This window comes from Microplitis mediator, chromosome 7 (genome assembly GCF_029852145.1).
Source record: "Microplitis mediator isolate UGA2020A chromosome 7, iyMicMedi2.1, whole genome shotgun sequence".
NCBI lineage: Eukaryota > Metazoa > Arthropoda > Insecta > Hymenoptera > Braconidae > Microplitis > Microplitis mediator.
In genome coordinates this window covers 3,927,849-3,953,325 of record NC_079975.1, presented here as the reverse complement: position 1 = coordinate 3,953,325, position 25,477 = coordinate 3,927,849, and the positions used below count along the sequence as shown (strand labels likewise).

General features: G+C 27.6%; 1 protein-coding gene across 7 annotated transcripts in view; it reads right to left on the bottom strand.

The window, feature by feature from the left end:
* Positions 1-24,607, bottom strand: part of LOC130672088 (hemicentin-2-like) — a 161,841-nt gene extending 137,234 nt beyond the window's left edge. Inside the window, exons 1-2 of one of the 7 annotated variants that reach the window (XM_057476362.1) lie at positions 24,279-24,607; positions 8,715-8,868 (exon numbers count right to left, since the gene is read on the bottom strand). In XM_057476362.1, coding sequence (XP_057332345.1) covers positions 8,715-8,817 — 103 coding nt within the window. In that variant the 5' untranslated portion in view covers positions 8,818-8,868; positions 24,279-24,607. Of the gene's footprint in view, positions 1-8,714; positions 8,869-16,380; positions 16,610-16,981; positions 17,201-23,712; positions 24,173-24,278 lie in introns of those variants that run through there. The other 6 variants (XM_057476359.1, XM_057476363.1, XM_057476364.1 and 3 more) reach the window with 6 other exon arrangements.
* Between the last annotated feature and the right edge of the window lie 870 nt (positions 24,608-25,477).

Here is a 25,477-nt window from a genome sequence, read left to right as displayed (position 1 = left end):
AAACTGACACAAAACTGGGGATATTTTGTCCAGAGATATTTTGTCGGGGATATTTTGTCAGGTGCTCAAAACGCATGGAACCAAAAGATACCATTACTTCATTATATTTTATGGCTAATGTATTAAAATAAAGATTAATGATACATTTCGATAATTAAATGCAATATTTTCGATTCTATTCAACATCTCCCTTAGCTAGGCCTTATTACCCACCGGAAGTTTTTACCTTCAACTAAAGATAATTTGAAAGATTTAACAAACAAGAAGACTTATTATTGAAAATTGAGCTAAAAGTGATTTTCAAGACACATGATAACACATAAAGTCGAATCAGTTGTCATCGTATCAATAATTAACCCCTTTATCATTATTCAAACGTAGTGTTGGCGATAATTTTTTATCATCTCAATTCTATTACTCATATTAATGCTTTTACTTTAATTAAATTAAAAAAAAAAACGAATGGAAAAAATATTTTAAACGTCGGAAATGATAAATGGATAGAATAATAAACAAAAAATCATATGCGTTCACAATAAAACAAACAAGCCATGTTGATATTTTATTTTTATCATTTTGCGCATCTCAATTATAAATCCAATTCCACTTGATAAATTGGAATCGTGTACACACCCGTACATTCATGCGTACTAAATTTTGCGACAATTTACATGCATTTGTCCTGACAGTAAATTAAACGAAAATATTGACAGCGAAAAATTTCAAACAAATCTAAAAATAAATCTTCATAATCAAATTTAAAAATGATTTCAATACTTAGAGTAATTACTTGTCATGAAAAATTAAAAAGTGAATGAATTAATTTACTTGACATTGATCATTTTATGTAATTTTATAATAAGGAAATAAATCCATAATGTAGTATTTATCAAGATAACTAGGGTATATATTACAATGAAAATCTAACAAGCGCTGATTTTCTTCGTCAGCCCCTGAGGCATGTACTGCCGTATAAACGCCATAATTTACGTTCAACAGTTACGAATGGTTCAATCCACAATTGGAACCGTTCCAAGGCTAGGTCGAGGGTGGTGAGACATACGAATAAGGGTGCCGAGTGATCTGGGGAAGTAAAAAGACAAGAAGTGAGTAAGAACAGCAAGAGTTTTTTAAAAATTTATTTTTACTTTTTCTCTTCTTACTTTTTATCTTTTTACCTGCTATGATCTAATTTTTTTTTTACATCCCCTGCTACTATGGAAATTAATTTAAAAGCCGTACCTTCCTTGAGGCTACACCTGCATAATGTTATGCAACCAGATCCTTTTATAACTTCATTTTTTTTTCTTCATATTTAGTTACCCTTTTTTTTTAATTTCATTTTTTTTCTTTAGATTCTTTCCAATAATATTTTACTCCCGATTATATATACATCGCAACTTTAGTGCACTATAAGTAACATATATATAGGGGAGGGAGAGGCAAAACGGGGTACTTGAGGCCATACTTAGTTAACAGGGACTCAAATACGTAAATTTTTGAATTTATAATGATATTCAAAGTAAATAAGAAAATTTTCAGATGCTGTTAGAAAAAAGTTCATTTTTTGCGGGCAAAATGGGGTCTCCTCTTAAAAATATGAAAATTTCTGGAAATTAAATACATTTAATTGAACTAACTTTTCTTATAAGTAATTTACACAAAGATAAATTACATTTTACATAATTATTGATTGCAATGAAAGGAAAATTTTTAATAATTTTTATCATAAAACAAACGTAATTAACATCAACATTTTTCGACTGAAATTTTCGATTTTTGAAAGAGTTTAACAAAAAAAATTCAAAATAATGCTCAATTATATTTAAAAAAGTAATTTTGAAATGTCTAAAAAACTTTTTTTTATAGAACTGTGGGGGTACCCCATATTGCCCCTCCCGTCCTATAGAAATATATAAATATTTCTGTTTTTACTGACGACTTACTGCAATCATTTTTTTTTTTCTTAACAAAATTTGTAATTTTTTTTTCATCTAAAAAAATTAAATGAAATTTCTATGTTACCATTTAGCAAAGATACTAAATATAAGATAGTTATAAAATTTTTTTATTAATCTTAGTTTTTTATTTTTAGTATTAACTTTTTATTAGACTTTTGTAAATATTGGAAAAGATTTTTTACGAGGTATCTATCCAGACAAGGATCTATTTGCAGTAGTTTTATTATTCATCGTAAGCTTAGGATCTCGAGTAGAAAAGACACGAGAGGGTAAATAAAAGACTATTGTTTATGCATTAGTAATATTCCGTCTCAAGGCTTACGTGAGACGAACTCATTGAATAATATCTGAGTTGCTCTTTCTGCCAACCAGTGACCTGCACCTATACCTATTCATATTTCTGCAGAGAATTTATTCAAATGTCCAACCACTCGTAAATTAATTCATTCAAATTTATTCAACCGACTAATTAAAAGGATTGTATTAAAAATTATTGTTTTTAAATTTTTAATTGCAATAAAATATTTCGCTGAGTTTATATCTAAAGGTTAACATTTTTTAAAGCTATCATTAATTACCGAGAGATGTTTCATTGATTTTATAAATAATTGAAGTAATTATTGAAAGCATTCCTGCTGTTTTAATTGATACTTTTTTTTTACGAGGGCTGATATGTACCATGTACTTTACATCCAACATCATTTCTATACTGTTCAATTAATTTTTTACTGTAGATCAGGTTTTTATTTTCATTTTAATGAAACAATTAGACTGCTGATACATTTGCCTAAAGTTTATACATTTTTACGGTTCATTGATAATTGATAATAATCAGTTACTATCAAATCAGTGCTATACTGATACTGACTAAAAATTTTTTTTCAATTAATAAAAAAAATTAATTGATCATAAAAAATGTTGCGAGTGGAATTTTATACAATTCAAGTTTGCATGGAGTCGATTTCCATTTTTTTTTTTTAGTATTCAAGTTAGTATTTCATTTCATTACTTGATACTGATATAGAAAATATAATAGATCAATAAAGATTTTTAAAAAATGCTCAAATTTCGCAAGTAATCGACACATTTAGATCTAAAAATAATTTTTTGCAACTCATGGTAAGAAAGCACGTCTCTGATTGGTTAAAAATGACACGACAATGTCCACATTGTTCGTGAAAAATATGACAAATCTACACTTTTTATATATTTATATATATATAGATATACTATTTATTAGTCATTAAACGATCCAACAGAAAACCCAATCAACAGCCGTCTCGAGTTAGGACAACGGAAAGTCTCCGACTATAGAAAATCATCTTACTGTATTGCACGCCTCGGAAGCGAAGCGGAGAAGTTGTGCTTTATAACCGACCTGTCAAGGTCACACGATTTCCACTCATTAAAGTGCATATATTTTTTTTCTATTACTCTTACACATTATGAAAAGCACATCAATATAAAGCTGAAACACTAATAAATAATCCTGATACTTTTTTTAATTTGTCTAATATGTATTAATATAAAAAAAAGTTCATTAAAAAAAATTTATCGTGGACGTCCATTAGTCTGTGGTTTAAAAAAACGGCGTGGTACGGATATCTCGAGAACGACTTGACGAAACTACTTAATTTTTTTTTTCAAAATTTTCAGAAATAAGCAAAGAAGGTTCCTTTTGAAAATCACTACTGTAGGCCTTCTCGTTTTTTTAAAAATAAATCATTACGGTTAAAACCGGCAATCTTACATGTAAACAAACACACACTGCCGCCATTTTTCATTAGGAATGTTCTCCTTATTTATTTTTTTTTTACTTTTATTACCGTATATTTACCATGAAAATTTCTATGGGAAAAGAGCGGGATGTTCAATTTTATTCGAAATTTAACTTTTAAAAAAAAACATAACATGAGCTTTCGAGGCGTGCACTTTTGGATTTTCCAAATTTTTAATTATAGTGTACAATTCGCTGTATAAACGTTGACTCGAAGCTCTAGTTATTTTTGCTGAGTATCAATATATTGAAAACAATAAAAATAATTTCAAATTATTATAAAAATCAATTAAATCACGTTTAATTGTTACTATTATTATTTAACAATGTTGTGCATCGGAAATAATACACGAATTAATTTTATATTAATAAGACTGAATATTATTTTAGGTTAATTTACCAATAAAAGACATTCTTTCTTACCATTCGATGCAACAACTATTGTAACGGATTGAGTAGGAAGGGCTTTCAACACTCGTGTGTTGGCAACACTCGCCTAACGGCTCGTGAACCAATCACACTCGTTGTCCAAAGCGCCTTCCACTCAATGCGTTAATATACTATTTTTTACGAAAACTAGAATTCTAGACGTAAAATAATTTTAGTAAATTTTATCCAACGTTATCTAGAATTTTTAAGATTTTTCAAATCCCTACTCCAAAGATCAAAGTAAAAGTATACTTTGAAGCTTTTACAAGATTTTTAATGAGTTGCATCATTAAAAAAAAAATTATAAAAAAATGTTACAGAATCTATTGATCATAAGCTTGAATTTGATACCCAACGTAATTGAACTAAAAAAAAATACATAAACATTTTTTATTTTAAATAAATCTCAGAGATGAAAATCGAGCGATCTTATGAGCGGTTTATAAAGATACTAATAAATAAGCAAAAATTAATAATATCAGTATTAAGCCCAAATCCTCTAATGACTTGTATGAATAAATTTATCAGTGACAAAAAAATTCTATACTATTAATCTTTTCAATAAAAAAAGATTTTTAATTATTTTTAAGCTTAAAGAATATTGAGTTACCAAAAATAATAATTTCAAAATTAAAAACAATCTCAAGTGTCAACACTATGTGTGATAAATTAATCTAGGGGTGTTCCTAATCCAAAAGAAAACACCGAGCATGCCGTGGCTACAGTACACCCGAGCTATAATATCAGTCCGCTGATTGCATCGCATTGTAATCTTACTTTTTACACCCAGTGCGATTACTTGCTGCCGTATAGCAGCTTCCAGACTCGGAGTTGAAAGGCTCGCAAAATATATATACATGTATATATGTGTATATAGAAACATGAGCAAGGATATTCATAATATCCACGGCTTATATCTATATAGAAAGTAATAGTAGTGCAACTATTACGATGGCAAGTGCCCAGCATATCCTGGGGAGTTGATAACGAGGTCACAACACTCGGCTCGACTTTACGTTATACGCGTCATCGAGTATAATCTCCATTGGGCGTTTAAACCTAATACTTTGTAATATATTTTTTTTTTAAATTCTTAATTGGAAAATTTTTACTTTTTTTACTCCTTATGACAAATTTATTTTTGCTTCATATTTTTATAAGACTCGGTCTAGAAATATTTATTTTATGGATAAAATATTTTTTAGGAGAACTGTAGCTTTTATTTTGTATTTATAGGATTTTCGATTGATGGTATAGAATATAAATCCTGTTAAAGTGGAATCATAAAAATTTAGCGAAGGATATTTTTACATATCCCTTTAGTACACTTTAGTTAAACAGCTTAAATGTTTAGACCCAGTAAACTATATTTTATAACTCTTGAATATAAGAAGAAATAAATATACAGCAACAAGGTTCGGGCAATAAAATATTTTTCAATTTTTTGTAAATACGCGCTAAAGGTTTTAAATTTAAAAAACAACAAATATTCATATGTAAAAAAAATTATTGCGAGTTCTATTCATCCTCTTAAATTGATGACTTTTTTTAAATTTTACCAGCGGACTCTCAATGAAAAGGATTAAAAAATTTCATAAACTACTTCTATAGAAAACTTGTTTATTGCTATTTCATTATCTACTGTGCGTAGAGTTATTGAAATTTAATACTTGAAATATTTTTCGTTCTTCAATTTTTATTGGCGCTAATAAATTAAATTTTAAAATCCAATAAAACAGTACGAAGAGAACTGAATTAACAAAAAAAGTTAAAGTGCCCTCAATAAAAAATATTTCAATAAAATTAAACTATACTTTCAATCTAATAAGTTCAATTGTTAAATAAAATATCCTAGAAAGACTATCGGCTGTTAAAACTCTTCAAAGTTTTCCGATTGCAAATAAAACTTTACTATTTTTACCAATACAATTTAATTGATTCTCCAAATACCTACACTTGAATTACGTAGCTCTCAAACTTTGAATCGTTAAAAATAAATATTTGCCATACTTAGGAAAAGTAAATAATAAATTAAATAAGAAAATATACCGGGATAAGTCCAGGCGGTGTAGGTGTTAAAATTTTCAGTGTTAAATTTCAACAACCAAAGGGGTGTTAAAATAACACCGCCGAAGGTGTAAATATTCTTTACCGGTGTTAAAAAAATTTCCCGGTGTTAAAATATTTTTCGGTGGTGAAAATATTTTACTTAGTGAATATTTTTACTTACTCGATCACTACAGTTAATTAGTGGTTCTATTAATTAATTAAATTATTGGTGATTGAAATGGCGGGAGTAAAATTGTGTAATTTTTAAATAAATTACGTATAACATAACCAATTATCTAAATAAGTACATTAGGGTGGTCGTTAAAAATTAAATTTTCTCAGGCGCCCCATAAAAAGCTTCTTTTTAGTGAAAAAATACATGGGGAATTCGGTTTTTCCGTTTTAAGTAAAAAGAACACGTGCCAAAGGACGATCAAAGTTAATTTTTCAATACAATCGCGGTTTTTTTTAAATATCTCATGAAATATGCAGATTAAAGGAAAAAACCATTGGAACAATTTTGTAGGAAATTGAATTCTTGACAAAAAAGGTCATTATCATTTTTTTTATAAAACGTGTATTTATAAAGATATTTTTAAAAAACTATTTTAGATCTTATCAAATGGGCATTCTAAGGATAACGAATGTTAAAAATAACGTTTTTTCTTAAATATAGACAACTTCGTAACTCGTAACATATCAATTATTAATGCTTGTTACAGTTTCTATATACTTAGAAAAATGTTATTTTCAAAATTTGTAACCCTTAAAACGCTCAATTAATCAGATCTAAAAAAAGTTTTTTTAAAATATCTTCATAAATACACATTTTATAAAAAAAATCAATATGACCTTTTTTGTCAAGAATTTAATTGCCTACAAAATTTTTCTCATGGTTTTTCCCTTGAATCTGCATATTTCATGAGATATTAAAATAAAACCGCGATTCTATCGAAAAATGAACTTGGATCGTCCTTTGGCACGTGTTCTTTTTACTTAAAACGAAAAAACCAAATTCCCCACGTATTTTTTCACTAAAAAGAAGTTTTTTATTGGGCGCCTGAGAAAATTTAATTTTTACCGACCACCCTAAAGTACATAGCAAAATTGAAATTCCCTCCAGATAATATTCATTAAATTTTTATATTTTTTTAAACGAAATTCATTTTTTTTCTAATTTCTATCTGTGGAATTTTTTTTTACACCGATTTAACACCAGTATTTTAACACCGCCGAATTACACCTTCTATACCAGTGTTATTTCATTTTATCGCGCGGTGTTAAATTGAGTCCATTTTTAACACCGCTCTTTGTACAGGTTATATATTTATGTATATATGCTTATTTAGTTACGGAAGGTTGGAAGGTTAATATAAAGGTTTAATTAAAGCCTGGTCTCTCTAGGGTGGAACAGGAAGTTTAGCACTCTTCATCACTTTAACATGCTCGCGAGATACGGGAACGCATCAGACATCAGACTCAGCACACTCAGGGGATGGCATTCGAACCCTCACCTTGGAAACCTTCAACACTTAAGTGTAGAACACCAATACATCCTCGTAAAGCTTCTGAACCCTGTACAATCTAACTTGTGTCTGTAAATTTTCAGAAAGCACGTTACATCCCAAAGAAGAAGCAGAAGCAGAAGCAGAAGAAGAAGAAGATGTAGAAGTAGATGAGACGAGTGACATGTAACGCGTCAACTCTCTAGTACAATTACTCGGTTCAACCCTACACTAGGTGTACACAGACATTCACCATCTTACTCTTTATCTCTTATGTCTCTTTTCACCCTCGCCGACGTCTCATCAATTCAAATGTCGTCATTGTCATTGTCGTTGTCGTTGTCGGTTTCGTCGACGTAACGCTGTCGTCGTCAAATGGTAAAATGTATTCGTAGTTGTCATTGTCAACGTTACTACCCCGACCCCGCAATTCTATTTTCTACTTCTCGTTCATACATATATGTACATATTCATATATATGTATGTGTGTGTATATAAATATATGTGTGGGTTATATAGTGAGCTTTATAAGATGCAAAGCTCTTAACTACTCGACTGTAATTATTAACGCACTTACAGTACATCAAATGCTTTGTGATCATGTTGATGATATATATTTTAGGTAAATTAATTTTATCGTTCGACAATTAATGAACTTTGAATGAATTGTTTGATCAATTAATTTGTAGAGAAGTTAGAAGTCAATTTGGAGAGTAATTGATAATTCAATGATAGAGAAATTCTTAATTTACTTATAGAATTTTTTTTTATAAACTGTAAAGCGGAAATTCGAGGAGTAACAATTAGCTGCACTTTGTCGCTAATTAATGTTATTAGTGACTACATCATACTAGTAAATAATTGGAAAATTATTTAATTTCTTCAGGGGCTCAATATTTTATGAGAAAAATATTTTTTTTCACGTCATAGTTCTAATCAATTAAATTAGTTAAGAAAGTTTTAGTAATATAATGAAATAAAGAAAAAACTCACCAGCACTTTTAACAGTCGGCAAAGCAGAAGGTTCAGCTTTAAGTATCTGAGTGCCTCCAATAATCACCAGTAATAAACGTCTCCATATCGTGAAGCCCGCCATCTCCTCTTCATTCAGAAAAAACTATCAGTCTCCCATGAGTATCCAGCCAGTCTGGAACATAAACAAAAAATCAAATATAGATTTTATTGAGCTTGTCTTCTCATGAAATATCCTTAGCTAGTAAATAAAGTGGATGTAAAATAAAAATAACAGTAAAAAACGTTCGAAAGCGAAAATAACAATATATTAAGTGACGCCCTCTCTCAATCAATATTTTACGGAGTTTCTCAAAATAAGATTGAGCGTTTCCGAAATATCCATAGAATTCCGAGGCTTTAAATTACCAAAGCATCCGCGTGTAAGGCAAACACCCGAAAACCGGGTCATCTAGACCCCTCAAACATCTCCCGAATTCACCCTTCAGCGCACTCAATGGCTCTCCTTCTTCGAACGAAGAACCAGCAGTAGCGGCGTTCCGGAACATAAAACTCACCACTACCAAACCCCGTCTCTAAACTCTGATGCGGAAGGACCGATGAAAAAGGGAGCACAAACTGGACGTAAGAGTCTTCTCATAAGTCTTGTTTTCAGGAGGGTTGTAAGTAACCATCAACCACCATCACCACCATTGCCAACGCCAACGCCGACCAATCTCCATCACGACAACAAGGGTTGCGAAATTACGATCTCGAAAAAAAAGGATTCATGCCCCTTAAATAATTCAACCCTTTCTGTATCTCTGCACACAATATGCCAATTAATATGCAATTAACCACGATGTTTCCTTCTTCAAATGGGGAAAATGTCGAGGCAAACCTTCTGTTTATTTTTTAAATATCAAGCAAATTTTCCCTTTACAATTTTTTTTTTATACATTAGAGTTTTTCATCGCTTGTCGTTTGAATGAAATAAAATAAAAGTAAACGCAGCAGATTTTGATTATAAATTTACAAACTTTTAGCACTAAGTTTTCCCAATTCTTCTAAAACAAACCCAAAGAGCTTTTCCATCCAATCGCGATCGGAAGCTTTTGCGAATAAAAATAAAGCATACATAATATATAGGTTGAAAAGGGGATCGTGAAACGGTAAGACTTGCACAATTTATATCGAATTAATACTGCAATCGATTCTGAGCACAGTAGGAACCCGAGCACAAACACAAACGAGGCGTTAGGGAATTTAGAATAGATTTGGCCCGTAGGATAAAGAATGAGACGAAAAAGTAAAAGAGTCAAAAAAAGGTAGGACACACAAAATAAAGACAGAAGACAAAAGTTGCTCTCTCTGGCTTTGTCTAGCTCCACTTGTTCGTCCTCGGGGCTTATCGCTGTGGCCGCGGCTCTGAAAAGGGATCCAAGTGCGGATACCCAGGGTTGGGTTATACTCCAGCTGAAGAGGGTGATTTCTGGCCAGGGGTTGTAGAAACGTTAAGGAATGAAGGATGGCGAGCAAGAGGTTGAAGGGGGAGAGGGAGAACGATCGGTGGGTGAAGAAACGATGAGAGAAGTTTGTAGTAGAGGCTTTTGCGACGATAGCGGTGAGTACTACACTACACTCAGCCGCCATCAGTAGCGAGTTGTCCTCGTCGAAAAAGCTTTCCTTGGTCCTCTTTGCAACCCCCTCAGGGCTACTCTCTCCACAATCTACTCTACTCTCCTCTCAATCTTACGACAACTACCGAGGACCAGGATCTGCAAAATGGAACTGTACAAGATAAGATTCTACTCGACCTCATCGGTTTTAAAGGACATTTCGCAATAAACCTTCTCTTTCTCTCTATTCATACCCTACACTACCGAGTCTCTTAGAAGTTGCATGTAGGGGAAAAGGGACTCAATAAGCCACCGAAATTTTTCATTAAAAAATTATTATTTTCTAAATGGGCTATTCATGAAAGTTTGTAGTACGTTTTTTATTATTAATGTCCACTTTAAAAGTTTTCAATGATTCGTATTACACTGTAAAAAAAATTGTTTGAATTTTCAAAGATTGTATATAACGCAATAAACACATACATTTGTGCTTGAAATTTCATTACTAATTTCATATAGAATTTAAAATACACGTTTTTGAATTTTCAAATTAACACTTTGGATTTTCAAATACTTTTTTTTGAATTTTCAAATAAGTATTATGAAATTTCAAATAGAATTTTTAAAATTAAATATATGTTTTAGAATTTTCAATACTTGCTTTGAAAATTTAAAAATCAAGTATAAATTTTAAGTACGTTTATTAAAATTCATATTTTTTTTCCTAATTTTGAATACCAGCTTGATTATTAAATTACACAGAAAAAAAGAATTTCTTGGTGCAAGAAATATTTTGTATTATGAATTGAAGACAAAAATTTTTCTTGGCTCAAGAATTTTTTTCTCGCCTAAAAAATTTTTTTCTTGTTCCAAGAAAATTTTGTCTTACCCCAAGAAAAGTTTTGTTTTCACTTTATAATAAAAAAAATTTCTTGGTTCAAGTAAAAATTTTCTTAGAACAAGAAAAAATTTTTTGCGCCAAGATATCCTTTTTTTCTGTGTACGTATATTAAATTTAAAGCTTTTTTCATTGAAAATACAATTCAAATATCTAGTTATGAAAATTCAATTCCTTTTGTATTGTAATTTTCAAATTATTTTTAACAGTGTAAATAATCAACGAACCATACCCAGAAATTATCAAGTCAAGTCACAGAAGCACAATAAATACATAAAAAAATTATGATACTGAAGTTACCGACGTTTAACAATTTTTGGAATTTATTCAAAACAATAAATTATTTAAAGAATTGCACTTGTAGTTTTTTAATTTCCTACAAGTGCATATTTTTAGTTTTTTTTGTAATTGATGTAGAAAAAAAAAACGAAAATTCTTAATTGTCTGTTAACTTCAGGATCAAAAAAATTTTTAATTATTTCAATGATGTGTCCATTTTGCCCCGTCATTCATAAAGTAAATGTAATATTTTCTAAAAATGAAAAGTCGTTCTTGTATTGAAACAAAACAGAGATTTAAAAAAAATAAGTAACGAAAATCTTAACGAAAAGATTTTGATTGCGTCTTTTTTTTTCGGTATTTCACAACAAGTACATTTCACATCAACTAAAGGAGAGCGAAAATGAACAAGTACCACCGCGGTAGCAGAAGAAGCCACTTTATACTCTTGAAAACATCCAATTCCTCTGGTTGTTTACTCCGAAACTAGTGAGAAATAAAATGAGCACTGGAAATAGGCAACGAAAAAAAAAGAAACTATGCCTCGAAAAGAAAAAAAACAGGTAGCCGTCTTAAGCAATCTTGTACATCACACTCGGCAAATAAAACCGTACTCCCATTTTTTTTTCCTACTTTTCCAACAATAAGATTTTCAATTAAAAAACTGTCCAATGTACTTTTTATCTTAGCAATTTAATTGCAAAGCTCATTGTTGCAAATGACAAAGCTACTTTTCTCTTCCACGTCTCCATCCTACTGTTAAATTGTCTTTCATTTAATATCCATTTCGCTGAGTTACTATTAATTGGAAACATAACAATAATAATACACATAAATTAAAACAATGTAAACAAAAGTAACTTTAATATCATGAATTTTAACTAAGTTTTGAGAGGAAATATGACATCGGCAGTCGCGGAGATAAATCAAGCAATTAATCATCCGTATTATTATTATCGTTAGTGGATATTATATTGAACAAATCGATTGTCACTGGTATAGAGTCTAAGATCTTGTCTGCATGAACGGTCCTTTGTTCATACGCAGTGTCATCTACCGGAGGCGTCAGTTAAACTGATTGTACGTCACTAATAGACCACGGGCACGGGATTTCGGCAGGCAGGCAGGCAGGAACTCCAGACCAGATGTCTCTTTGGAATGACAAATACAGCGATCGGTTGTCAAGCCTTGTCTATGAATTCATGATAGTATATATATATATGTCTTATACATATTAATCTCTATCACTAATGCGGTTTCAAGTTATTTAGATAATTTTATCTCGTAACCTCAAAATAGCTGTAACCATAACTACTAATAAATAAATAAATGTTTTATATAAATATTAGGGTGGGTTGAAAAACAACTTTTTTTTTGTTTTTCTTAGCATGGGGGTAGAATTTGTACCTTATAAAAAAAAAAAATTTTTCAAGAAAAAAAAAATTTTTTTACTCAACATTTTGAGGTGGCCCACTCGTTTTTTAAATAAATAATTGATTAAACGGGGTAGTTCCAACGAAAAACATTTTTTTTTGTCCAAAATCGTGGAAAACATCTAATAATTGTCGAATGTGATTTTTTTTTACTTCACTTTCATTTCAATTCATAAGAAAATGCTTTTCATTTTTGAATTTTTTACTTAAATTACAAAAATAATAGGAAAAAAAATTTTTTCAACTCCTGACTTTCAATTAGCTTTCAAGGGGACACCCTACAGATTCTAGAACACCATGTAATTTTTTTCGTTGGGACTACCCCGTTTGATCAATTATTTATTTTAAAAACGATTGGACCACCTCAAAATGTTGAGTAAAAAAATTTTTTTTTCCTTAAAAATTTTTTTTTTTCTATAAGGTACAAATTCTACCCCCATGCTAAGAAAAACAAAAAAAAAATTTTTTTTCAACCCACCCTAATAAATATATGACTTCATAATATAAACAGGGCAGTAAGCAAATTTATTATCAAGTATAAAAATCTATAATGTTTGACTTTGATTATAAAACTTTTTTTTTGTTAACTATTAATGAGTAAAACGTGGGAATGAAGAGATGAAAAAAATTAATAACTTTTTTTTTTAAACTTTAACAAGCTCTGAAAACTCGGATAAATTTTTTTTGATTTATTTGTATATCGCGTACTTCTAGATTGGTCTTTTCTCATTAATTGGGTCGCTGGGTAAGCTTTGGACGATAATTTTCAACTTATCAGCTATTCAATCAAAAACCACACTTTTGACTGCTATCCGATAACTCATGAATCGATAGTCGTGCGGACTAAAAGGACTGTTGTAAAAATCTCAAAATAAGCTCTTTAGATTCAACCAATGATTTATCGACAGAAATTTTTTTTTCTCTTGTTCGTCATAATAATTTTTGATATAAACATTAAAAAATAAAGTTCATATTTTTGTAGTGACCAAATTATAATTAATTTATATATTTTCATTGTATGAAGTGTTTTCAATAAATGCATTGTAATAAATATTTTTTTCGGCGAACAATGAAATTTGTTTTTAATAAAAAAAATTTAATTAATTTATCAATAAATCTGTTTGTAAAATATATCGAAAATATTCATACAAAGGTAATTTGTTTAAATGGATTAAATAACTTTATAATGAGCAATTAGAATCCGAGATAATAAAATTTACCATGAAAAACAAGAAGGTACAATAATGGCAATTAAAAAAATATTGTTTTTACTGAAATCCTTTAAAAAACAAACAATATAAATTTATCGCGCTATTGTATTATATTTATATATTTTAGTCGACTTAACAACAAATGAAATAAAACCTCTCATTTATTTTTAAATTCACTCAAGCGGAATGCACATCCCTTGTTAAATCGGAAGTTCTCGTTATCGACGCTCATTAGTATCACTATTATCGATAACCCAGTGCACAAATTCACTAATAATCTACACCTTTATTTATTTATATTATTGCTTAGTACGAAAAAAAAATGAAAGAAACTTTTAATAAAAAACTAGTCGAATATAAACGAAAAAATTGAATCGTTTTCTATCCTCTAATTTTCTTTGTATTTTCATTCTTATTCCGGGACAGTCTCCAGGGTATAGTGTCTGAAAAAAGCGTGAACATTTGTACGGACAAACCCATCAAACAACTCATGTTAGATCCTTTACTTTTGTTTTTTTACCCATGTCCTTTGTTTGGTAAAAATTTTCATTTCTGCTGACCATGAATATTTTTTATATCAACGAAAAATCCCTGAATATTTTAGTAGATTTATTTTATAGCTCCCCAAAGCCTCGTGGTTGGAGATAAATGAGTATTGCTTTAATTTTTTTACCGTAAGTTAAAAATGTTTAATGAGAAAAAAATAGAGGAAAACAATTGGATTTTTTTTTAACGCAAGAACTTAGTGACTTTTCGGAATAATTTAAAAAAGTTAATAAGAGTTTATACGAGTAGAAAAAAAAAGAGATATAAATACTGATGGTAATGAGTCAGTAAAACTTAAACCATCAATCTTGTTCCCTTGAGGTCTTCAAAGTAATCCCAGAGTTACTAAACTATTTTTTGTTTTTTACTTTGGATCGTGTGATAAAGTTACAGACGATCATTTTGTCATTATTAAAAGATTTATAAGACACCGGTAAAAATATTGATTTCTTAATCAAGTATATTAACTAATTGAATAATACCCTTGATAAAATCAATTAGTTAATACATTCATCGACTAAAAAATTTCTTTTCTCAAATGAAAATCTGATTGAAATTTAAAAATTTTTTACTTGAATTAAAACCGTCATGAAGACTTAAAAAAAAGTCATCATGAAGTTTTAAATTGTTGTAGATTAGAATATCAGTACACAGAAAAAAACGATATTGAAATTAACTGACGTCTAATTTTTGAATTTTTTTAAAAAAGATACTTTTAAAAAAGAAAATATTTTTTCAAATGCACCTTGAGTTCTTTTAATTTTCTAAATGTGCATAAATTTTTTTTTTTTTTTAAATTGAATTGTTGAAAAAAAAAATTCAAAAATTGTTAATTGTCTGCTAACTTGTGAATGATCCAGAAAATAGCAGGCAATTAACAATTTTTGGATTTTTTTTTCAACAATTTAATTTAAAAAAAAAATAAAAATACAAATATGCACATGTAGAAAATTAAAAAAACTGTAAGTGCAATTTTCTAAAATATTTTTTTTTTTTTTTTTAATTTATCGTTTGCAAAAATTCCAAAAATTATTAGGCATCGGCTAATTTCAGTATCATACTTGTGATGAGTGTAGATGTTGCAGAATCAGACAAATTTAGAATTATTAATAGAGTAAATAATTAAAAAAATAATATTTATCAAAAATGCACTTATTGATTTCGAAATTTTTTAAATGCACATTTTTTTAAATTTAATTTTATTAATTATTTACTCTATTTATTCATAATTTCACATTTGTCTGATGTCTGATACATTCACACTCATAACCAGCAGCATAAAAAAAGGTTTTTCTTGACGCAAAAAATTTGTACTCGCCCCAAGAAATTTTTTCATTATAATTTGAGATCAGAAATTTTCTCGGGGTGAGAAAAAAATTCTTGTGCGAAGAAATTTTTCTGTTCTATATGTTTATATTTCAAGATAATTATTATCATGTCGAGTGTTTATTAGAAATATATCAATTGTTTTGAGTGTGTGTAGCTGACAATCGGCAATTTTTGAATTCTTAAATGAATAAATAAATCAATTAAAATAATATAATAAAAAATGCGTATTGAGATGATTAATAAGTGAGTACGCGCATTTGTTTATTTTTATTATTTTAATTAATTTATTTATTCATTTATTTAAAATTTAAATATCGTCTCATCTGCTACAGTCACATGCATTCAATTGTTAGCAAGAAAAAATCAATTTGATAAATATATGACATTACTTACAAGACATGGAATAGAATTTATGAGTTGGAGATCGTAAATTTATGTCATAAATATTCGTAGCCATGACAATTATTGTTTTATTTAACCAAACCAACAGTCCTGACTTTCATAAATGATACTTATTTTTATCACATCAATTATTATTTATATATTTATGTATTGAATACTAATTGTATACAATAATAAAAAAGCTTTCCATATGATAACTCATCCTGATAACCTGAACGGTTCTGATAGTCATCAATGCACTGAAGTGGTGCACTGTCCTATCGCCATTTTTAAGAAGCTACAAAAACGCGCGAAAAAATTTTGAATTTTGAAAAAGTATTCTAGGATTTTACTTTGAATTGTCAATTACTTCTAGTTATTCAAATGAAAATTAAATTAAAATTTTTATTTTTACAAAATACTGATATCTTTAATGATTAAAAATATATAAAAAAAAATTTTTTACAAAATTTAAATTTCCACGCGGTTGAACATTTTTTAAAAATCGTAAAGAACAAAGGACACACTTCAGTGCCCTTGAGTTCTAAGATAAATATTTAATATTCAAGCTGATAATTATAATTACATTGAAATATGAAACAATAACACTCACCATGTTTTTAAAATGACCCAGCAACTCTTTGACGATTTAAATCTGCTTGAAAGTATTGTTATTTAATTAATTCATCACTAGACACCACTACACCACAATCACTTTATCACTAAACATCATAATTAATTTCTTTATTCACTTATTACACTCCGGAATTAAATAAAACATCAGCACTCTGCTCTTCAATTGACTTGAGAGACGCCATGTTAAACTGAAGCAAACTGAAGTGTGCCCTTTAGACGCGTCGTTATAATTTTCAAAAAATTTTTAAATGACCGCGAAAATTTAAATGTTTTAAAAAAATTTTTTTATCTATTTTTAAATATTCAATACACTAGTATTTTATTAAAATTAAAATACTAATTAAGATATTATTTGAATGACAAAAAGTAATTAAAAATTTTAAGTAAAAAAATTAAAATAATTTTTTTAAATTAAAAATTTTTCCGCGCGTTTCTTTAGCTTCGCAAAAATGACAGCAGCTTTTTGATGATTTAAATCTGCTCTAAAGTATTAATACTTAATTAATTCATCACTAAACACCACTACACCACAATCACTTTATCACTAAACATCACAATTAATTTATTTATTCACTTATTACACTCCGAAATTAAACAAAACATCAGTACTCTGCTTGTCGAATGACTTGAGAGACGCCATGTTCGAACTGAAGCAGACTGAAGTGTGCCGTTGACTCATCATAATTTTTAAAAAATGTTGAGATAACCGCGCGGAAATTCAAATTTTGTGAGAATTTTTTTTTGGTATATTTTTAATCATTTAATGTATCAGTATTTTGTAAAAATAAAAATACTAACAAATTTATTACCATTTTTATTTTAATAAAATACTAGCCAATGGAATCTTTTAAAAATAGACACAAAATTTTTTTTTTTTAATTTAAATTTTCGCGCGGTTATTAGAAACTTTAAAAAAATTATATCGAATAAAGGGCACACTTCAGTCTGCTTCAGTTTAACATGGCGTCTCTCGAGTCAATTGACAAGCAGAGTGCTGATGTTTTATTTAATTCCAGAGTGTAATAAGTGAATAAATAAATTAATTGTGATGTTTAGTGATAACGTGGTTATGGTGTAGTAGTGTTTAGAGATAAATCAATTGAATAATAATACTTTAAACCAGATTTAAATCATCAAAAAGCTGCTGTAATTTTTGCGAAGCTAAAAAAACGTACGGAAAAATTATTAATTTAAAAAAATTATTTTTTTATTTTACTTAAAATTTCTAATAACTTTTTGCCATTTATATAAATAATTTGTTAGTATTTATACTTTGATAAAATACTAGCCAATTAAATGTTTAAAAGTAAACACAAATTTTTTTTTTTAATTTAAATTTTCGCGCGGTTATTTAGAAATTTAAAAAAAATTATATCGAGTAAAAGGCACACTTCAGTCTGCTTCAGTTCTAACATGGCGTCTCTCAAGTCACTTGACAAGTCGAGTACTGATGTTTTATTTAATTTCGGAGTGTAATAAGTGAATAAATAAATTAATTGTGATGTTTAGTAATAAAGTGACTGTGGTGTAGTGGTGTTTAGTGATAAATCAATTACATAGTAATACTTTCAAGCAGATTTAAATCATCAAATAGCTTCTGTCATTTTTGCAAAGCTAAAAAAACGCGCGGAAAAATTATTAATTTTAAAAATTTATTTAATTTTTTTTATTTAAAATTTTTCATTACTTTATGTAATTTAAATAATATCCTTATTAATATTTTAATTTCGAGAAAATACTAGTGCATTGAATATTTAAAATAGATAAAAAAATTTTTTTACAACATTTAAATTTTCGCGGTTATTTAAACATTTTTTGAAAATTATAACGACGCATCTAAAGGGCACACTTCAGTCTGCTTCTGTTCTAACATGGCATCTCTCGAGTCAATTGACAAGCAGAGCACTGATGTTTTATTTAATTTCGGAGTGTAATAAGTGAATAAATAAATTAATTGTGATGTTTAGTGATAAAGTGATAGTGGTGTAGTGGTGTTTAGTGATAAATCAATTAAATAATAATACTTTCGAGCAGATTTAAATCATGAAATAGCTGTTAAGTCATTTTAGCGAAGCTACAAAAACGCGCGGAAAAATTTTTAATTTAAAAAAATTATTATATTTTTTTTACTTAAAATTTTTCATTACTTTATGTAATTTAAATAATATCCTTATTAATATTTTAATTTCGAGAAAATACTAGTGCATTGAATATTTAAAATAGATAAAAAAATTTTTTTACAACATTTAAATTTTCGCGGTTATTTAAACATTTTTTGAAAATTATAACGACGCATCTAAAGGGCACACTTCAGTCTGCTTCTGTTCTAACATGGCATCTCTCGAGTCAATTGACAAGCAGAGCACTGATGTTTTATTTAATTTCGGAGTGTAATAAGTGAATAAATAAATTAATTGTGATGTTTAGTGATAAAGTGATAGTGGTGTAGTGGTGTTTAGTGATAAATCAATTAAATAATAATACTTTCGAGCAGATTTAAATCATGAAATAGCTGTTAAGTCATTTTAGCGAAGCTACAAAAACGCGCGGAAAAATTTTTAATTTAAAAAAATTATTATATTTTTTTTACTTAAAATTTTTCATTACTTTATGTAATTTAAATAATATCCTTATTAATATTTTAATTTCGAGAAAATACTAGTGCATTGAATATTTAAAATAGATAAAAAAATTTTTTTACAACATTTAAATTTTCGCGGTTATTTAAACATTTTTTGAAAATTATAACGACGCATCTAAAGGGCACACTTCAGTCTGCTTCTGTTCTAACATGGCATCTCTCGAGTCAATTGACAAGCAGAGCACTGATGTTTTATTTAATTTCGGAGTGTAATAAGTGAATAAATAAATTAATTGTGATGTTTAGTGATAAAGTGATAGTGGTGTAGTGGTGTTTAGTGATAAATCAATTAAATAATAATACTTTCGAGCAGATTTAAATCATGAAATAGCTGTTAAGTCATTTTAGCGAAGCTACAAAAACGCGCGGAAAAATTTTTAATTTAAAAAAATTATTATATTTTTTTTACTTAAAATTTTTAATTACTTGTTGTCATTTAAATAATATTTTAATTTTGATAAAATACTAGTGCATTGTATATTTAAAATAGATAAAAAAAATTTTTTAAAACATTTAAATTTTCGCGGTTATTTAAAAATTTTTTGAAAATCATAACGACGCGTCTAAAGGGCACACTTCAGTCTGCTTCAGTTTAACATGGCGTCTCTCAAGTCAATTGACGAGCAGAGTGCTGATGTTTTATTTAATTTCGGAGTGTAATAAGTAAATAAATAAATTAATTGTGATGTTTAGTGATAAAGTGATTGTGGTGTAGTTGTGTCTAGTGATGAATTAATTAAATAACAATACTTCCAAGCTGATTTCAATCGTCAAAGAGTTGCTGGGTCATTTTAAATACATGGTGAGTGTTAATGTTTCCTATTTCAATGTAATTATAATTATCAGCTTGAATATCGAGTATTTATGACACAATTATCATAATAATTGGATATATAATCAATATATTTCTACTGAACAATTATTTATCATACAATTAAGTTTAATCTAAACTAAATAAATAAAATGTTGCGAACAGAATGACAAAATGTCTCTCTTGGGATAAAATGGTCAGGAACAAATTTAAAAAAAATTAAAATTACAAGGACAGAGAAAATACATTAATACTTTTCAAAAAATTAATTAGAATTTTCTAAATTAAAAATTTGACGATACTGAAATTAGCCGACGTCTAATAATTTTTGGACTTTTTAAAAAACGATAAATTATGAAAAAAAAAAATATTTAAAAAAATTGCACATGCAGTCTTTTAAATTTTCTACATGTGCATATTTTTAGTTTTTTTTTTCTTCAAATTCAATTGTTCAAAAAAAAAATCAAAAAATTTTTAATTGTCTGCTAACTTCAGGATCGTAAAATTTGTTGGTGGCTTAATGATTCTGAAGTTGGCAGAGAATCAAAAATTTTTGAAGTTTTTTTGAACAATTAAATTGGAAGAAAAGAAAAACTAAAAATATGCACATGTAGAAAATTTAAAGGACTACAAGTGCATTTTTTAAGTCATTTTTTTTATAATTTATGGTTTTTTTTTTTAATCCAAAAATATTAGACGTTGGCTAATTTCAGTATCATGGTAGTTTAATAATTTATGAAAATGATTTACTTATCAAGAAAAGTATAATGGTAAAAAATTAAATAATCATAGTCGGGATTACTGCAGTGCAGAAAAATAAAACAATTACTGACAGTTGTTGAAACTAAGTGCCGAATAAAAGTATGAAAGTTTAAAATATAAAAAGTCAAGCAAACATGCTCTTTTATTCTCATTCTTATTTTTTTTCGTTTTTGCAAGCATCTTTGCGCCGTATTTAATATTTGTTCCGAATCTCAATTGCTACTTGACTGCATTTATGAGGCCAACTTGACATAAGTTTTTAAAAAATGCGTTACAACACCCAGAGTTTTTATTTAATAAAACAAAAAAAAGGCGGTAAAAAATTTCAAAAAAAATAAATAATATGAGAAAGCGGTTACACGATGTGAGCTCGTAATATAATGACGTGTTATGCACTGAATCCTTTATGATAAATTTTTTAGTCAAGAGCAAGGTAGTAAAACGATGTTGCTTTCTGTCGTAAAAACCAAATACATTAAATAATAATTTTTCATATTTTTTTTTTATTATTTAAAAATTGTTTATAAATCAATCGACTTTTTTTTTTATAACTTATGGCAGTTAAATGTCTCATAAATGTTTAAAATGTCACTGACCAATCAGGTTTCATTAATTTTTTTTTATAAAATTTTAATGTGAAGTCAAAAAAAATTTATATCGAAAATAAATCTCAGTATAAATTATTTAAATATATATAGAAATTATCTATCATACATAAATTTTTTTTTTTAAATTTGAATTTGTCTATAGAAAAATTTATTTCAATTCTATACCAATTCGAATAATAATCAGTTATAAATTTAAAAGATATTTGATTTTCATTGAAAATGAGAGACGCGTCCCAACAATTGTATGAAACTAAAAATGAATTTAAAAAAAATTATATAAAAATTCATACAGTTTATTAAAAAGTGAAGTTTCCAGAGTTTATGTAATTCTTATAGAGTTAAGTAAAGAGCTAAAATTAACATTTGACGATGTTAAACATTCGCGAAAGCTAAAGTTTTTAAAGAGACGAACGCGGACTCGGACACGGTAATGAAATACGAGCACTAGAATATTATATTATGTTACTTCCTCTACATCCTTCATCATCGTCATCGCACCGTGTAAACTATAAGAAAAAAGAGTTTAGAGTTGAGAGTTGAGCGAACGGGGTAGGATAGGGCAGATATAAATATAAAGGAATGGAATGAAATGAAACGAGCTGTATGAAGTTTAGTTGAATTACAAAAACCCTGGGAAAGAACCAACCCCCGGTACACTTCCTTTGGGCATTAAAATTCCTACGTTGACATCAAGTCGCCGGCTTGATTAATCTTCGTGTTTCTATCCAACGTCACTGAAAATTTCAGACTTTCATGTTTGTATAGGAAAAGGAAATTAAAATAAAGAAAAAGGATTTTCCTTTTTTTTTTTTTTTGTTATTCATCGGAGCTGCTTTATCTTACTTTTGTTTGACCTATAAATTTTTTACCACTTTTGCAAATATTGATTTCATACTTTTAATAGTAAAAATTACTTTTCTTTTTTTTTTTAAGCAAAAAGTTTTTGTTTAAAAGACGTAATTATTTTATTATTCAACTTATTTTTGAATAGTTTCAATTAAAATTATTTTCTCAGGACAAAAAAAAATTTATATATATATGTATATATATTTAGAGAATGGTTAAAAAAATATACGTGCTAAATTAATGAAATTCTTTTATATCAATTGTATAACATATATATAGTTAAGAGCTTTACCTCTTCGGTGGTAAAAATTGAATTTATAAATTTATATTTAAATTTTATAAACGAATTTGCGGATTTATAAAAGAATTATCAGATTGTATTGGAGTTTAAATTCAATTTTATTGATGTACAGAAGAGTGCAAAAAAAATTTTCAGTCAACAAATTTATTTACAAACTCAGTAATTTTCAAAATATATCAACTTGCCGGAGAAAAAAAAATAAATTATATATTTCAAGTTTTGACTTTTTAAAAATTTTTTTTTATTGCCTTGTTTAAAAATTATGAGGAAAATTTGGAATAGTTAAAGAAAAAAAATTAAATTAAAAATTTTCATAAACTTACTCTAGAAAGTTTTAATTAGAAGATTCAAGTCAAAAACAATTTATGTTGACATGAGAATTTGAAACTTGATCTAGAATCCGGTATAAAAATTAATTTTCAACTTTCATAAAATTTTCTGAAGTCAAAATGAATAATTTTGCTTATTAATTTCAAAAAAATTTGTACAGAGCACATCAATCAATTACATAAAATTTCAAATATTTAATAAAATTTAATTCTGCCCATAGAGGAATTTTCTCATGAAAATTTCAATTATTTTCCCTACGCTTTGTTCTGATCCCTCGGTATTAAATAAATTTTTTTATAAAATAATAAATAAAAAAAACACTAAATCAACCCTTTGAGTAAAATCGAACGTTCGAAAATTTTTTTAATTTTATTCACTAAAATAAACGAAATAAATAAAAGTTACTTACACGAATAAATAAAACAGTTTGTACCAGATGATAAACGCACAAAAAAAAAACACTTTAATCACACATAAATAACAACCCCAGTCAATGGATAAAACAAAACTGAGTTGATAAATTATTAATTTAATTACAAACGTATTAAACTTTTTTTATTAAAACGAAATAAATTAATCTATAAACTCCATATTGCTGATAGATAGTGATACAAAATAAAACAAACCACTATATAAATTTATAAGTACATATATATTCTCGTAAATCACAGTAATCCATTGGTGATAAAATAAATCCGCAGATCGTCCAATATTTAACGTTGCTAAATAATAATAATCATAAATAACGATACACTTTTCGATAAAAATAAAATACACGGTTATAAATAAAAAAAAAAAATTTTTTTTAATTTAAAAACAAACACATGGTAAATTTATTCCTTTAAATTCTGCACGACATCACTTTTCACCACTAAAAAAATTTTCTTTAATTTTTAAACTTAAAATTACTATGAAAATAATTATGATTATTTTTTAATTCTCCATTAAAATAAATTTTTTAAAATTATTTATTACCTCTAATTACTTTAATAATCCATCACTGTGACACTAATTAACGTTATTATATATATATATAAAGTTTTATTAATTAAATAAAATTCACGTTAATACAAAATTCAAACTAAATATAATTTGCAACTTCCACTTGACACTTTAAACTTTAAACTCTATTTCATATAAATTTACACTGATAATTTTATTAACAACTAATTTATTTTATTGAACACAAAAAAAGTAATGAAATTTTCTACTGGAAAAATAAAAATTGTAATATGGATAATAATTACGATAAATTTTAATTTTATACAAAACGAGTATAGACGCGCGTGAACTACCACCGAGGATGCTGGGGTTGTACTGCTGGTGCCCGAGTTCGTGGCGCTGCAGTCGCGACGTCAAGCATTTGAAGTTTTCATCCCCCGCTGATGATATTTTCCCCCAACTAAATTTTTTTTTTAACTATCTCTTATACTACTATTTTACTCACCTTTCTATTCTCATTCTCATTCTCTGTCTACGATTTTTTATCTTTACATATTTGTTGATATTTTGACATATTGCTAACTATCATACTATATCATAAATCATTATTATTTATTACCCTTCTAAATTATGACAGCAAATATTTTTATTCGCAACTCAGTTATTTTTTTTTTTAGAATAAAGTTTTATTCTTGTACTTTTTTTTAATTTTAAATTTTATTACCACGTTTTTAATTTCATTTCTTAAACATTCGAGTACTTGTTTACTTTTTATTGACTCATATAACTTTTTAGTCAATGATTTTATTATTATTTTTGCATTACAAACTTTATTAATCGGTATTGTTATTTCAATTTTATTAGTATGCCGTAATTGGGTCGCATTATTATTACTATTATTTCATTAATAATTATTATTTCAATCTACGGACACAGTAATTACATAATAATTTTCAATTAATTTTGCGTTGCCAATAAAAATTTTAAATAAATATTTTATTTATCGATCTCGTACTTAATCAAATTTTCATGTGATTCCATTTCATTATTTTTATTTTAATTACTTGGGGTGGTTCGAAATTATTACTGAATGATGTACAATATTGTGTACTTATAAACTCAAAAATTCGTTCACTAAAACTGAGTCATTAAACTTGAACTATTTAACGCAGCATCACTCAGAAAAAATTTTAGGCTCCTAATTACATTCAATTGATATTTGTAGCAAAACT